General features: G+C 40.8%; 1 protein-coding gene across 2 annotated transcripts in view; it reads right to left on the reverse strand.

Moving 5' to 3' along the window:
- Positions 1 to 2,496: 2,496 nt before the first annotated feature.
- BRF1 (BRF1 general transcription factor IIIB subunit) overlaps positions 2,497 to 14,382 on the reverse strand; it is a 175,553-nt gene continuing 163,667 nt past the window's right edge. For both annotated transcript variants that reach the window (XM_080593999.1, XM_080593997.1), the window contains exons 16-18: positions 11,277 to 11,328; positions 8,396 to 8,564; positions 2,497 to 6,243 (exon numbers count right to left, since the gene is read on the reverse strand). In XM_080593999.1, coding sequence (XP_080450125.1) covers positions 6,206 to 6,243; positions 8,396 to 8,564; positions 11,277 to 11,328 — 259 coding nt within the window. In that variant the 3' untranslated portion in view covers positions 2,497 to 6,205. The remainder of the gene's footprint in view (positions 6,244 to 8,395; positions 8,565 to 11,276; positions 11,329 to 14,382) is intronic.

The following is a 14,382-nucleotide window of genomic DNA, read 5'->3' on the forward strand; positions in this document are numbered from 1 at the left end:
TTTGCTCCAAAATCCTCATGTGCACAAGGGTATTTAACCAAGACCAGGAGCAGCACCTCTGCAAGGAAGGCGGGCTCAGGAGACCCACATCAGAAAGGAGGACAGGAGTTGAAGTCTTGCTAGCTCCACTGCCTTCCATGCCACTCGAGGATGGATGGCTGCACCAGCCGTGGGCGTTACCCTCCAACACTGGGCCACGCAGTCAGCAGTTCGGCCTATGTTTTGTCCTGGTTATAAAACGGCAGAGTTAAGAAATGACCATGTTGCCTTTTTTCCTGAAAACCTCACGGATTTTTCTTTGGGAATGACCGGCTACTGGCAGGGGGACAGGAAACATCTGCACTGAGCTGGAAACATGTCCATGAGCCCACGGCTGGGGAACACCACCACCCGTGAACCACAGCGGGGCAGCTGACATCTCAGGGTAGGGTTAGGAATCACACCACAACCTGAAAAAGTAGAGGTATTGCACAAACTGTTTGTATGGCCCAAGATTTCAGTTTTTAGTGTAGCTGTGAGATGTGTTTGGTTTCCAGAGATGTGGAAATTGGCCTTGGTCTGTTCCTATGCTTACTGCCTGTTGCACAGTCTAACACCTCACTGCAAAGAAATCTTAACTGATTTTTCTCATATTTTTATATTCAGTTTTGCACCTTAGTGACACCTTGCCATCTTCGTCTTCCTTACCTGGCCAGGTGTCCTACTACTTTTAATATCCCCCAGCAGACTGACCCACTGGTCTGTACATTATTAAAATGGAGCAGGATATACCATGAAAAAGGAGTCGGGAAAATGGACATTTCATGTGTGGAAAATGGCCAACACTATCTCACCTCTGCTGTTGCCAAGGTGCGACTTTAGCACCTCTTAGTCTCTCTGTATAAATACATTTTACCATTCCCACAGAAGAGCGCTGAAGAAAAATTACCTGGTAAGAGCAGTGTTGGTGCCGTTTCTTTTCATTGCTTTGTTCAAATTCCTCTAATTTGCTCTATTTTTCTGGTTTGAAGAATTGAGAAACCTTACTAGGAGCACTAAGAGCAATAAGAAAGCATCCTTGTTGCAATAGAGACAGATAATAAAATGACTGCCGTCCTGGTGTCTAGTACAATGCCACTTACTGCCAGCTCATACAATAACAAACATTACATTCAGACTAGAAGTCATTAAATCCTTTGCTCCTAGAGTCACATGGCAGGATGGGAATCTCAGTTTGCATTTTTATGAAATGTATATACCTCCCTCATTTCCATGAAAATGCACAAGAGTCCCAAAAGAGTAAAACAATTAGGATGAGGAAACTCACCAAGTAAATTTGTTAGGCTGTAAGCCATGGGTTTTCCTCCAGTTTCATTTCTCAAGCACTTCATCCTTCTCACTAAACAAACAACCACTCACCCAGACCACAGTCAGGGATCAGGGCTAGCAAAAAAATTACCAAATAATATGCTATAACTCTTCTTATACATGTGACTGGAGTAGAAAATTACAACAGCGTCTTCTGTGTTACAATATGTGAACCTAAGAATGAGTGTGCTATGATTTACTGGTGACAAACGAAGCTAATGTGAAGCTTTGCAAGATTTCAGCTTTATTAATATTATTTTACTTCCAGACCCTTAAAGGAGGCATATTTGATGAAGGCAGTTGGGAAGACAGAATGGTTTTGCTTATGAAGGCCCAGTGTTGTAGGGAAGACAAAAAATACAGGACAAAGCTAACAAACTGTATTGCTTGGGAAGAGCAGAAAATATGAGGCCGGGGTGGTCAGTACTTTTTAACAGCTTAGATGTTATGAGTGAGAGAACATCAATGATGGACATCACCGGAGAAATTCCCAACCACCAGTGGAAAGGGTTGGAACAGCTGAAAAGAAACTACAGATAAAATCATCCTGATGTCAACGAGAGCAAGGGTGTACCTAGATGAGAACCCAGTAAAATGCTGGAATGAGACAAGCTTAATGTCGTATTGAAACTACAGGTAATTGCCCTAATATGCTAAAAATTTGCAGTAAACAGTCCTGAGGATCCAGGAAGCTCCACTACCAGGAAACATAAAAGAAGCATATACCCAAAGTGCACAAAGGGTAGATGCAGATTTTGGCCTCCAAATTGTGGTGACCAGATGTTGATAAAATAACTAGATATTTAAGTCAGCATACACCTTATTTATCAAGATACTGCTTTCAGAAACAAGCACTGGAACAGTTCCATTAAACACTGCCTATTTTTCCCACAGTCAGTTAATTATATAGCGTGGTGTAAAAACTCGTCAATGTTACGCAGTTTATAGAAAGTATCTACATTTATCAGCAGAACCATATCTTGCAAAAAACACTTACCTGATTAGACTTGTCTTTGCTTTTAGAGACAAAAGACAGCTCTGAATTGCAAGCATTTTGTCCGCTATCAACCAATCATGCAGCAATCAAAAATGAGCATTCATAAGAATGAAGAAAAGAATCAGAAATCAGAAGGAAAGTATCATAAAAGATGGGTTTTGCAAGGGTTTTACTTTTTATTTACAGCAAATATATTACAGTAAAAAAAGCTTAACATGGCTCATAGTGTGGTGTGTAAGGAATATACATATGCTTACATCAAACAGGTTTAATTTCCTTGGCACTAACTGAATCAAATGCAAGGTTTCAACACAAAAATAAGAAACAGAACATTTATTAGGCAAAACTCTACATTAACTGTACACATCTGCGACTAGAGCTTCAATGCAATCCAAAGAATACAAACAAGCCATCAGGACGGCAAGAACTTTTTAGCCGAACACATTTAACCCTCAAGACAAGGTTGTCTGGCACCATTTAAAAGTTGCTGTACTGAACACAGTGATTTTAAAGAAATGTCACGGATGATTAAGACACTGAAAATGCACTCACCACAGTTTTCTTTATTTCTTTTCTTTTTTATCCCCACAATAAAAGACTGTTAAAAGGCTGCACAGCAGACAAGCTGGATGCAACAGCTGGAGGGTTTTGCTTGTCAAGCAAAGTGACTCGCAACGAGACATGCTTTATGGAAGAAAACCTATGATATACAGCTTGTATGGGTTCAAGGAAAAAGACCGAGGGAACAACAAATATGGAAGCCTTATAATCTCTCTTCATTATAATCAGAATCCTGAAAAAAGCAGGGTCCAAATTACTCCAAGAGAATACAGGCTCACTTACATACAACAAAATTGTCCAGATACATCAACAGTAGTAAACAGAGTTAATGCAGTGTTAATCTTTTTACATTTTAATGACTAGCTATAAAAACAGAAACTAGCATGTTCTAATCTGTTTACATTTCCTGAGCTTAGTTAAATCAAGAAGGAATGAACATTATAAAAGTCCCGGTAAGTCACCAATAAATTAAAAATATACATAACCACTATAGTTTAAGAAGCCTTAAAATGCTCAAAGTGAAGTCTCCCTACTCAATACCATGGCTTTTCCTTTAGGACTCCTGTACAGAAACCATGCCATTAACTTCACCAGCAATATTGAGATGCTATGGATTTGCAGGTCCTTTTTTGCTATCCAAGTGCCCTTCTAGCAGACTATGTGATAGCCTTCTCTAATCAAATCATATGAGAGCATTCAAAAACTGCAGTTTTTTTCCTGTCCTATATAGAGAAGCATCCTCTACTCCCAGCGCAGGAAACAATGTTCTCAGCAATGCAATGTGCTACTGAAATTCAAATTTACTAGCAGGAGTTATCTGAGTGGACTCTCAGCTCTCACACATAATATCACTACATTGGCAGCAGGTTTAGTATTCTTTTGGGGGAACAAACCAATGAAAATCTACACAGAAAACTGCAGGAAAGACCCTTAGCAATAAAGAACTCATCTTAGCAGTTTCTTTAAGAACCAGCATTATGCATTTGAGAAAAGCACTCGACCTACATGAGTCATACGCATGTTTATTTATGCATGTTTATTTCCTGCATAGAGAATAATGTGTACCTTGGAATAAAACCCAGCTTTGAGAATATACTGAGAGCATGGGTATTTGTAATAGTGCTATTGGCAGATTAATTCAAACCCAAATGCTCAGACTCAGCTGTCTCAAAGACTTGCAGACCATGAACTTTGATAAAACAAACTACTTTTTTTTTTTTTATTGTCTGCTTACAGCATGATTTTGAATTATGGTATAGATAAAAGAGAGGTAGAAAGGTTTATCTCCTCAATGTACTTTTTTGTGCAGCATTTATGAAGTATCAGAAAAAAATCTATCGCTTTTGGTGAAAACGCCAGCTGTTCCCCTAAGAATTACATGGAATCTCTTCTTTCCCACTGAAGTGCTGCAAACCCAGTAACTGATATCTGGTTCAGAAGAGCTTTTCTTCCCATTAGCCTCACTACATCATTTTTGTTACCAAGTTCTGCAGTTAAGAGAAATCATTGCAGAAATACTGCTGCTCACTACTCAGAAATATCTAGCAAATACAACCTACTCAACAAACTACATTTACCAGCCAAAGAAAATCAAGTCTGTTCCTAACACAAGCACTTGCTCTTGCTCTATTTACACGATCCCTCTTATGCATGTTATTGAAAGGGACAGAAGAGGTACGGAAGGCCATATGGTCCTTCCCCTCGTGGGTGATGACCGCAGGTACAAGCACCATCGGTCCTTTCCTCTGTCACTCTGACTGGGAGGAGCCAGACAGCTTCCCGAGGCAGCTTCTTCTCCAGCCACCAGCCACCCTCCATGGCAGGAGAAGGGGAGGTGCTTTAATGATCAGTGCTCCTCAAAAAGAATAGGAAGGATGAGCAGGCCAGGAAAGACAGCTTAACAGAAAACACGTTGGTAAGATAAACATTCATCTTTCCCTGGTAGAAGAGAAATCTACAATTGTGATTGTCACGACACAAAAGAGAGGTGAAAACATCTTTGCTTCTGCAGCTGCAGTCATCAAGACCAAGACCCAGAGTGCCATGCATCTCACACTGAGCTGAGAGCCTTGGGCCATGGCAGTGTCAGGTCAGAGGCGACAGGGTGGGATCTGGCTCCATCCCTGACCCCCTGTCCTACCGCATTGTGAAGGCTGCTTTATCTGGATGAGAAGGACCTGCTGACATTTTGGGGCACATGCAGCTGGAGCTCCATGTAGCAGCGACTGTTCAAGGGTGGGAAAGTCAGACTGCTGCATGGTGACCTTTAATTTACCCATAGAAAGTTAAATAAATTACATTAAATTAAATTCAGCCAAAGCAGATGCTAGCTTATTTATTAAAAAGCTCAGCTTTCTCTTGCTTTCAAGTGGTTTTAGAGCCACGCAGCTCTGGGGAGCAGACCTGCGCTCCAACTCAGTTGGACAGGAGCAGCTCTACAGAGACGGCGAGACTTACTCTCCTGCAGCAACATCAGCCACAAGACCTGGCTGTACCTAGGGACTCCGAGCAAAGGTACGTGACACCAGCATTGTCTTCTGCTTTCCCTATGCAATTCTTGCCTCACCCAGGATTTTTCCCTCCTTCCACATAAACATCTCACAGCGTAAGACAACTCTTTACTGCCAATATTACCTTCTATTGTCATAACTTTTAGAACATCTATGAATTGATTAAAATAAAGAAGTATTATCTTCATTTCAGAGAAACAGATACTGCCCTATAATATATAACTTGTCATCAATTTTTGATAAGCTTGGGTATGGCAGCTTGCATACAATGACAGGGTCAAGTTTACAATAAAGGTTGGAAATGTTTTCTTTTGGTTGTAGTATTGTAAGACAATTAATCCTAGTGTACTCAAATAATCAACAGGTGGGCTTCTCGTTTTTACCTGTCCTTCTATCTGCCCTTCTGTGTGCTCTCTTTCAACGGTATGTGTAAAAGCGAAGTCACATTAATAAGAGATGTGTTCCTTCCAGCCACACATGCTACATATACAGTCTATTTTGTCTTTTTTCTTTTGCTCTCTGGAAACACAACTCCCAGGAATTTCATTCTCAAACCATGATCTACCAAAATAAAAAAAAAATTCAAGTACAAACCCAAACTTATTGCTGGGTTGTGGGTCAATGTAAACTGACCAGAGTCATTGCCAACCTGGAGTTCACTGTACTGAAGTAAGGATTGTTTGATAACATTTGCTGACCATAGACAGCTTCTTTCACCATTCACGCATTTTGAAGATTGCAGACTTGCTGGGAACAAGAAACGGTCCATGTCCTTTAGAAGCAAATAGAACTAATAGCCATCATCATCGTCCATATCACAGCCATAATCTGAAACACAAGAAGACAAAGGTATATAAAAATGCAAATATTCCAGGTAGATGGAGTATCCAACAAAAGTATTGCTACTTTCAGGTTGTTTTCCTGCTGTGCAACTAGATGGTAAGTTTTGCCCTAAGCAAGCATTTAAAAAATATGTATTTTCTGAGGGCTAAAGAAAAAGTTCTTCCAATTCTTCCTCCACGAAATAAAATTATTTGTAAATATGTACGTGTAAATATTTCTTCTCACTTGTCACTAGGCACTCATTTAGGGATATTTGGCACATGGATATGTGAAATACCTGGTTTAATTTAGAGTTTAGAGGTTAAGGTGATCAAGCCTGATTGTCAGAAGTAATTTGGAACATGGCAGCTGAGAAGCAGCAGCATACATTTACAAGTAGGCGTGATTCTCACTAGACATAGACACCAGTTAAAGAGCTGGCTTGTTTATATTATTCATAGATTTATAAGCTGAAACTGCAAGGGTTCAGAGATAGCTCAGAGTTCCCATCAACAACAAAACAAGTCTTGCAATGAATCGTGACCGATAGATCTGACTCAGATCTCCCACATTTACTTACTCCTACAGGAACAACTTAAATTTTTGCCCATTTTTTCAATCCAGTTCTGTTTTCTAAAACAATGCTGATTGCAAAGACTGCGTGTTTTGTGTGTCAGAAGGCATGTTTGTGTTTCTAATGAACTGATTTCTCTCCTACATGCTTCCTGAAAAAAGTGAAACAGTGAACATTTTCTGTTGCAAAGTCAAACCGAAGGATAACTATTACATATGAGCATTCAGTAAAGTTAACCTTTATATTCCAAATTTAATACAGTGCAACATTTCATCCAAAGTCAAGCAAATGCTCTGAAGCAGAATTAAGTGTAATCTATAATAATTTGTGTAGGATGGGTGAAGTTCACCATTTGTAATTCCTGCACTTATTCCAGGCAGACAGGTCTAAAAACCATGAAGAAAGCAGTTAGAAAGGAGTTATTTGTTCTGCTGAACAGCTCTGCACACCTGCATTTGAATTCTGGGAATACTCCTTTTCTTTTTATTTTTTTTTAAACTCTGATTTTTCAGCTGTTGTCCAGACCAGACAGGGAGTAGTGGAATGTTCTCAGAATGGTTTAAAAATAGTAACATTTACAAAGAAAAAAAGCTCAGTGACCTTTATTCTATTTTTGTGGGGGATTTATTAATAAACATGGACCCACCCTCCCCCACATGGGTGCCTTTTCTTGGGAACGTTATTCTAATAATAAATGCAGGCAACAAACTGTTTTTCCTGACATTCAGCAATTATTTTCCAGTGGAGAAATCAATTTAAAAGCAACACACACTCTTATGAAATGTATACATACGGTCTATGAAAGCTAAATTAATAGTTCTGGAAAGATTTTTGCAGTAAATAAAATTTCAGTATAAACCTTACTTACTCTCATCTTGCTTTTCCAAAATCCATAATTAGCCGTCCTTATTTAAAAAAATATTTTAGTGTATTTTCAAACCTCAATTCCAAGGGGAAGTTTTTAATAAAGGATAAATGTGGATGTGTCCAGCTACGAAAAACCGCAATGGGAGGATACTGACTTTTCCTGCCAGCAGAGAAACTTAATTAAATGAGTGGCTTTGCTGGGTAACCCAAAGAAATTAGCACACATCTGTGTGCCATACAGCATGCCACACACTATCAATGTCATTTTTGTATTTGGAGAACTCCTTCCTCCTAACACTTATCCCAGAAACGGAGCGAGACGATTCTCTTTGCTTTGAGCTGGACAGCCAAGTCTGCAGGGTTCATGCACAATCATGAGGCAAGGAGCCCCAAGCACTGCTAACTGAGGGGTTGCTGACCCCTTAATTCCTCAGATTCGCTTTAACAAATAGAATTCTGAAGAAGGCACAACATTGGTTTGTTCTTGAGAAGCCTTCTTAGCCTAAAGCTTGAGATGCAGAGCTTTCTCTGGAAGAGTCTCTAAGAAGGTCACGTTTCCGACGGGGGTGACTCCAGGCTTTTCTGCAGGAATGTGCTCTGCTTGGGACGAGCTGGGACAAGCAGGGGAACCCTGTCTGTCCCGAGCCCTGCAACAACGAACCCCACAGCACAGGCAGAGAAATAACAGGCTGTGCTTTAGACAACATCCCAACTTACCATTTCCTCCCATTAACTGCAATGCGCTCATGCAGTGATCGTCATCTTCTTCTGCTTCCTCCTCTTCCACCTCTTCGTCAGGGTTATAAGCTACTGGGCCACTCTCCACTAGCACACCTGCTGGTTTTGATAAGTCAGGAGCTTCTGCTTGTGAAATTGGTAAGGTCACCTGCAAAAAAGAAGACAGGACAGCATTGCAGCCCTTCCTTTGTTTGGTATTTGTATGTAACGTTAGCAGCTTCCAAATGGGACAGGAAAGCTGGAAGCACACATCTAGTGCTACAGGCGTAGCTACTCCAGGGAACATCCAAGTTGCTCAGTGAAATGTTGCCTGAATCAAAATCAGGTATAAACATTCACAGCTTTCACATATTCCAGAGCCAGGCAACTGAAGTGTCCAGAGACAGCGACAGCAGTACAGGAGCCTCTTGCAAGCACAAGGTAAGGAGAAATTTGGGAGTGAAGGCTCGTCAGCAGAGCTCTGCAGGAAAACTTACGACCTTCTCCTCATTGTGTTTGACTCATATCAGGCCTATTACACAGTAACAATATTATTGACACTTTAATGACAGCAGAAAGGTACCCTTCAAATCAGGAAAAAAAAAAAGGCACAATGAGCTGATGAATAAATAGCACTATTTAGACAGCACTTAATGCTGTGGTAGAGCACTAGGTTGATAATACATACCAGCACCTGTAACATTACCTATGGGATTCATCTGAGTAATGATCTCCAAGCTCTAATTTAGGAACTGGTCACTGATGGGCCCATTCCCGCAGCTGCACCTACCCAGATGCTCTAAGGTGAGGCAGGACAAAGCAGGGAGGACAAGGAAGGTTAACAGAGCAAGGAGGCAGAGGTGAATTTGGAGCTGAAGGTAATGGTGTGTCCTGTTCACTACAGACTGATCTGGGAATGGGGCAGCGCTCCAGCTCCAGCTCCTGCAGTGTGGGGGTATGCTCTGCTATGCTCAGCATGGGGCACTGCCTCCCCGTCTCATCCAGGGAAGGAACATCACAGGAGCTTCAGCTCCACCAGCTTCTTAATGGGGCACTTCTCCACTCAGTTCTGTACTTAGAATATTTGGGGTTTGTACACAAAAAGTCCTACAGTGCTCCAGGGTTAAATCACAGCGCACAACAATGTGCTGCTGCAATTCTGTTGGCATTAAGGTCTGACTTGCATCGAAGTATTTATTTATAAATGCATTTACCTGTGATGAAGTAACTCCCAGAATCCCTCCAGTTCCAGGCGCTTTAGAGATACACCGTAACAGAAAGTCCTGGTACCAGGAAGCTGATGGGCTAATTATTCAAACATCAAAGCTGCTCCTAAGCTTGTCACATACCATGCCAGTCAACCTAAGGAATCTGCCTGAGATTTTCAAAGTCACCTAAGGGTCTGCTCCAATAGCTCATTAATAGGGCACAAGACACCCATTAATTTTAACAGAAAATCAAGTATTTAGGCATTCAGATCACTCAAAGACAGGTTTTCGTGATCTTTTAATGCTCATATTAATCATCTTGTTTAGAGGAACTTCCCTCCAGTTTATTTCATATTTCCTACCACTGTTTTTGCCCGTAGAGTGATCAAATGGAGTCCATCTACACTTCAGGAGTAAGTAGAAATAGACACAACCGTTTGAGAGGAATCAGCATCATAATGTATATAAATTTTTATGCTTAAAGTATCCATCTGCTCTGAAAAAGTGGCTGAATATAAAAGAGCTACAACTGAGTCATTATTTTTTTAAATTGCACCATGCTAATTAAAATGTGACCTTCTTCTAATTATCATGTCCACTTCCAGACTGCTATAGTTCTAAAAATGTGCAGGGTTTTCTAATGAGCGTAGCATAAGTGAAAATATATTTCCCTAGGCAGGATATCAAACTGTTTCTGAAAATCAATGGGTTTTAGTTATTTTAAAAATAAGGCACTCCAACAACACCTTTAAATAGAACTTCCTGGATTCTTCCAGACAACCTGGACGTCTGTTTGGCATGTACCCTTCCATAGGCATACATCTTTCACATAGGCATTGTGAAAGCACAGTAGACTATCAAAGTTAACTAGCACACTTTCAAAAGGGCACCAGTGTCACACACACATGGGGAATGCTTTCCTTTGGTGTATTAGGAACAGGATTGTTAGATACATGGTAGGCAGTTCTTTTGTCATCTGTAAAACGCAGGTGTTTGTTTCGTACAGTACAATAGCAGAGGAAAGCTGTTATTGCTGCAACTGATAACAATCATGACCCCTTCATCCCAACATACACATACACAAAGCCACCCAGGGAAAATTTCTGATGGTGGCCAGTTACTAGCACTAAGTTTTCTATGGAAATGTCATTATTTCCAAAGTAAACAAAACAAACAGAGTAAGTCATGCTCTATTGGGTAAGCTGTCACTTCGTGATTCCTCACCAGTCTCCTGAGGCAGACCCCAGGACCTCAACTCTTTCCTTGGGTCCCCACCAGCTCCACAGAAGCAGCACTTTGCCTTGTCCCCCTTCTCTGGGGGTACAGTCCAAGTGCTGAAAGAGGCACAAGCTCTGCCCTCTCCTACTGCTCCTACCCACTTGTTCAAATGTGCCCTTTTAGATGCTTGCAGGGAGTTTTCTCTTTTTCCTGTCTAACCAGGGATTATGAGGTTAAGGTTACTGATGGATACGTAAGGGCACATCTTGGTTAGAAGGCAGGTAACCTCAGCTTTGCAATGTTTGCATTAACTAGCTCCTGCTCTGATCACTGAGACAAGATTCTCCTTTCTTTTTGCCCATATCTACCGCATAACCTGAGCCAGGCTGAGAAATGCTTGTTGGAATTTCCGGACTCTAACCATGGCACTACAAGAAGTGCTGAGCTTTACATACCTCTTCGGTGGCAGCCTTTTTAGCTAGCTGTGTAGAAATCAAAGGTCTTAATCTGGAAAATAAAGGAAAGAAGAAATGGTGAACACCACACACAAGAGTTTGACACACACTATTCACTATCCAAACAATGAAAGCACTTTGCTAGCGTTATGCTGCGCAATTACTTCTTTTAAGATATAAAACAAAGTTAACAGTGGATAGCCACATACATACTCCACAATAATTAATACACACATTCCCTTCTAAGCATCTGCCCCGATTCAGGATAATATGAAAAAATGCCAATCAACAAGCTCAGTAGCAAAGCTTCATCTCAGACTGCAGCTCCAGCTCATCCCAAAGATCTGTGAAAGAGACGGCTTTATCACATACTACAAAAGTCAAAAGACTCAAGGAAGCAGTGAGGAAGAGAAGACCAATAACAGCAATGCTTCATCCCTCTGCTGCTGTCTGAACGTGAGGCCACAGCACTTTGGAGCAGAGCAAAACCTGCACCTGCAGGCTGCCTGCCAGAAAGCGCTGTGGATGGACCCAGGGGGACAGGTCATGCTTTTGGGCACAACAACAGAGTTTTTGGAACAATGCAGACATGACAAAAATAAGCCACTTTCTGAATTGCCCAGCATTGCTCTACTTCCCTTTATTTGATGACATATGCAGGATACCAGTAAGATTACATACACAAGGATACCGTAATTATCTCAGACTGAATTTTAACCTCTAGCTACAGAAACCATTATCAAGAACAAGGGGACTCTGCATACCTTGAATGAGAAGTGACAGAAATTGAACATAAACATTAAAAAAACCCTGCATCAGATACAAAAAGACCTGCATATCTGGGGAGAAAAGATGGATCTGCATTACTCTACAGCTAAGTGTTAAATATTGTTCTTTTCTGAAAAGCATTTCACAGCTGGTTGTCTCCTTACTGCTATGAAGGCTGTTCTCAATCCATCATTTACTGTTGCTTTCTGGTCGCTCCTCCTCATCGAGACATACCCAGTCATGAAAAGGATGACTTGTTTTCTACAGAAACACTGCTCAGACAGCTCCTCAGGTTTGTCTTTCAACTAAGTCTCCGCAAACAACTTAATGAATACCAATTTATGTCTCTAGAGATATAGTCTTTTATGATAAGCAGTATCTTTCTTCTCATTTTTCTATTAGTCATTCCTTCCTGTTAACACGCAGATACTGGTTGTTTTCCTACTTATTTATTTCAAATGATCAGCAGGAGGAAACAAAACCCCGGAGAATGAGCAGGGCAGACTTTAGATCATTATCTCTGATAAAGAAGGCAGTATTAAAATACAAGGCACTGGCTAAGCTCCAAAGATGGTCAGAAAATGGTCATCTCTGGAATGCTTCACAAGACCCGAAAGGCATTTCAGCAACCAAAGCAGCCCAAGGTGACTCCTTACAATAGATCTAAATGAAAAGATTGCACAGGAACGCTTCAGGAGCTGTACTACTGCACGATCCAGAACAAATTATTCTGCTACGGATACTTCTTGTCATATTTCATGATTATCAAAAACTTCAAGAAAGAGATACTCTTGACCCACATAAATTATCTATTACTTACAATTCCTGGCAGACTTCTGGGCTTAGAAAGAATGCATTTGAAGGTACAGACAAGCATCTTCCTAAGCACCTGGCCTCCTCCTTTCTTTTTCTAACGTGAACTGTACAATTTTCCCAAAAGTCGAGACTACCTGTCAATCACTGCTTTCCAAAATTCACCCTGTTTAGATGCTTACAAACATATAAATGCAGCGGTGTCAAAAGGTTAAGTAGCTGAAGGATGCTAATTATCAACCAGGTTGTATTTCATTGCCATAACTGGAAAAAAAACAACAGGGGTAAGCAATGAAGGACCTTTATTTTAAACCACTAGTAGTGATTATTATAATTAACATTGTACCAAAGATAGCAACTATTGCTTCATGCTACCAGAAGACTTCAGACCTCCCTAGAGCACTCTGAAATCTTTCCTTCCCCCCAATTAAAATCAAGCTGTTGAGTAAGACTCACAAGGTAATCAGAAACTGCTGACACTTCTTTTAGAGCAAATTATGCATGTGCTCACACAGTGAAGAAAACCATCACAGCTATAGGAAGCAGAAAGTAAACATTCCAGTTTAATTTTAATTAAAACGGTCACTGAATGAAAATAAAAAGATTCATGCTTATGAAAGGCCTATTTGCAAACTAATGCTAAATCCAGGAGCCCTTCCACACCATTTTTCAGCAGCGAGTGACTCTCACACCCATTCTGAAATTAAAGGTGTATTTCTGCTCCGTGATAATTGCTCACAAAGCGTACTTCTTCACTTCATTACTAGAAATATAGCGCTGTCATCCGATTTGGGTAATTCAGTTTCTCCCTCAGCATAACATCTAATGTGACCAAAAGCACGGGGCCGGACTCCCCCCTCGGAGAGCTGTGGCAACTCGCCATGTGGGCTGAGCCTTGAAAAAAGGTAAAACCATCACAGAGAGAGAAAAACTTGTTTTCCATCTAAAATAATGCCTTTCAATGCAATTAGATTAAAATAAAATGTTGATTTCTCTCCCTTGGCTCCCTCAGGTCTATGGAGAAGCCTACTATTACTGTACAAAACCATTCAGGAAGGTTTTATAGGGGGGCTTGGGTTTTGTTTTGTTTCTTAAATGCCCCGATGCCTTGACCTCCTTAAACCAGAGCAGCTGCTGCCACACCAGCCATATGGAGCAATAAATTACTGGCTGCCATGGCTACAGATACAGGATCCTTCTGCTGTCTGGCTGCACCACACAGGCTGGAAAGAAGTGCAGGATGTCCTCACGGAGAAGCGCGACTGCTTTCGAGGTTGAGACAGGTCTGAGTATTAATGACCAAAAAAGCAGCCTGAAAAACCAGGTAACTGAAGTATCTTACCCAACTTTTAATGGGCATTACTTAATCTCATCTATAAAATGCTTTCAAGGTATACATGTGCACATATACTTTATCTGTGAAAAATTTTGTCCATTTAAGTTCACTTTGAATTCAGGGTTGCCAAGTCCCATAAATAAGCATCCTATCCTGCACTGAGATACAACCCCATATATGCTAAAGCAA

The sequence above is a fragment of the Anser brachyrhynchus genome (genome assembly GCF_964034855.1).
Source record: "Anser brachyrhynchus genome assembly, chromosome: 5".
Classification (NCBI taxonomy): Eukaryota; Metazoa; Chordata; class Aves; order Anseriformes; family Anatidae; genus Anser; species Anser brachyrhynchus.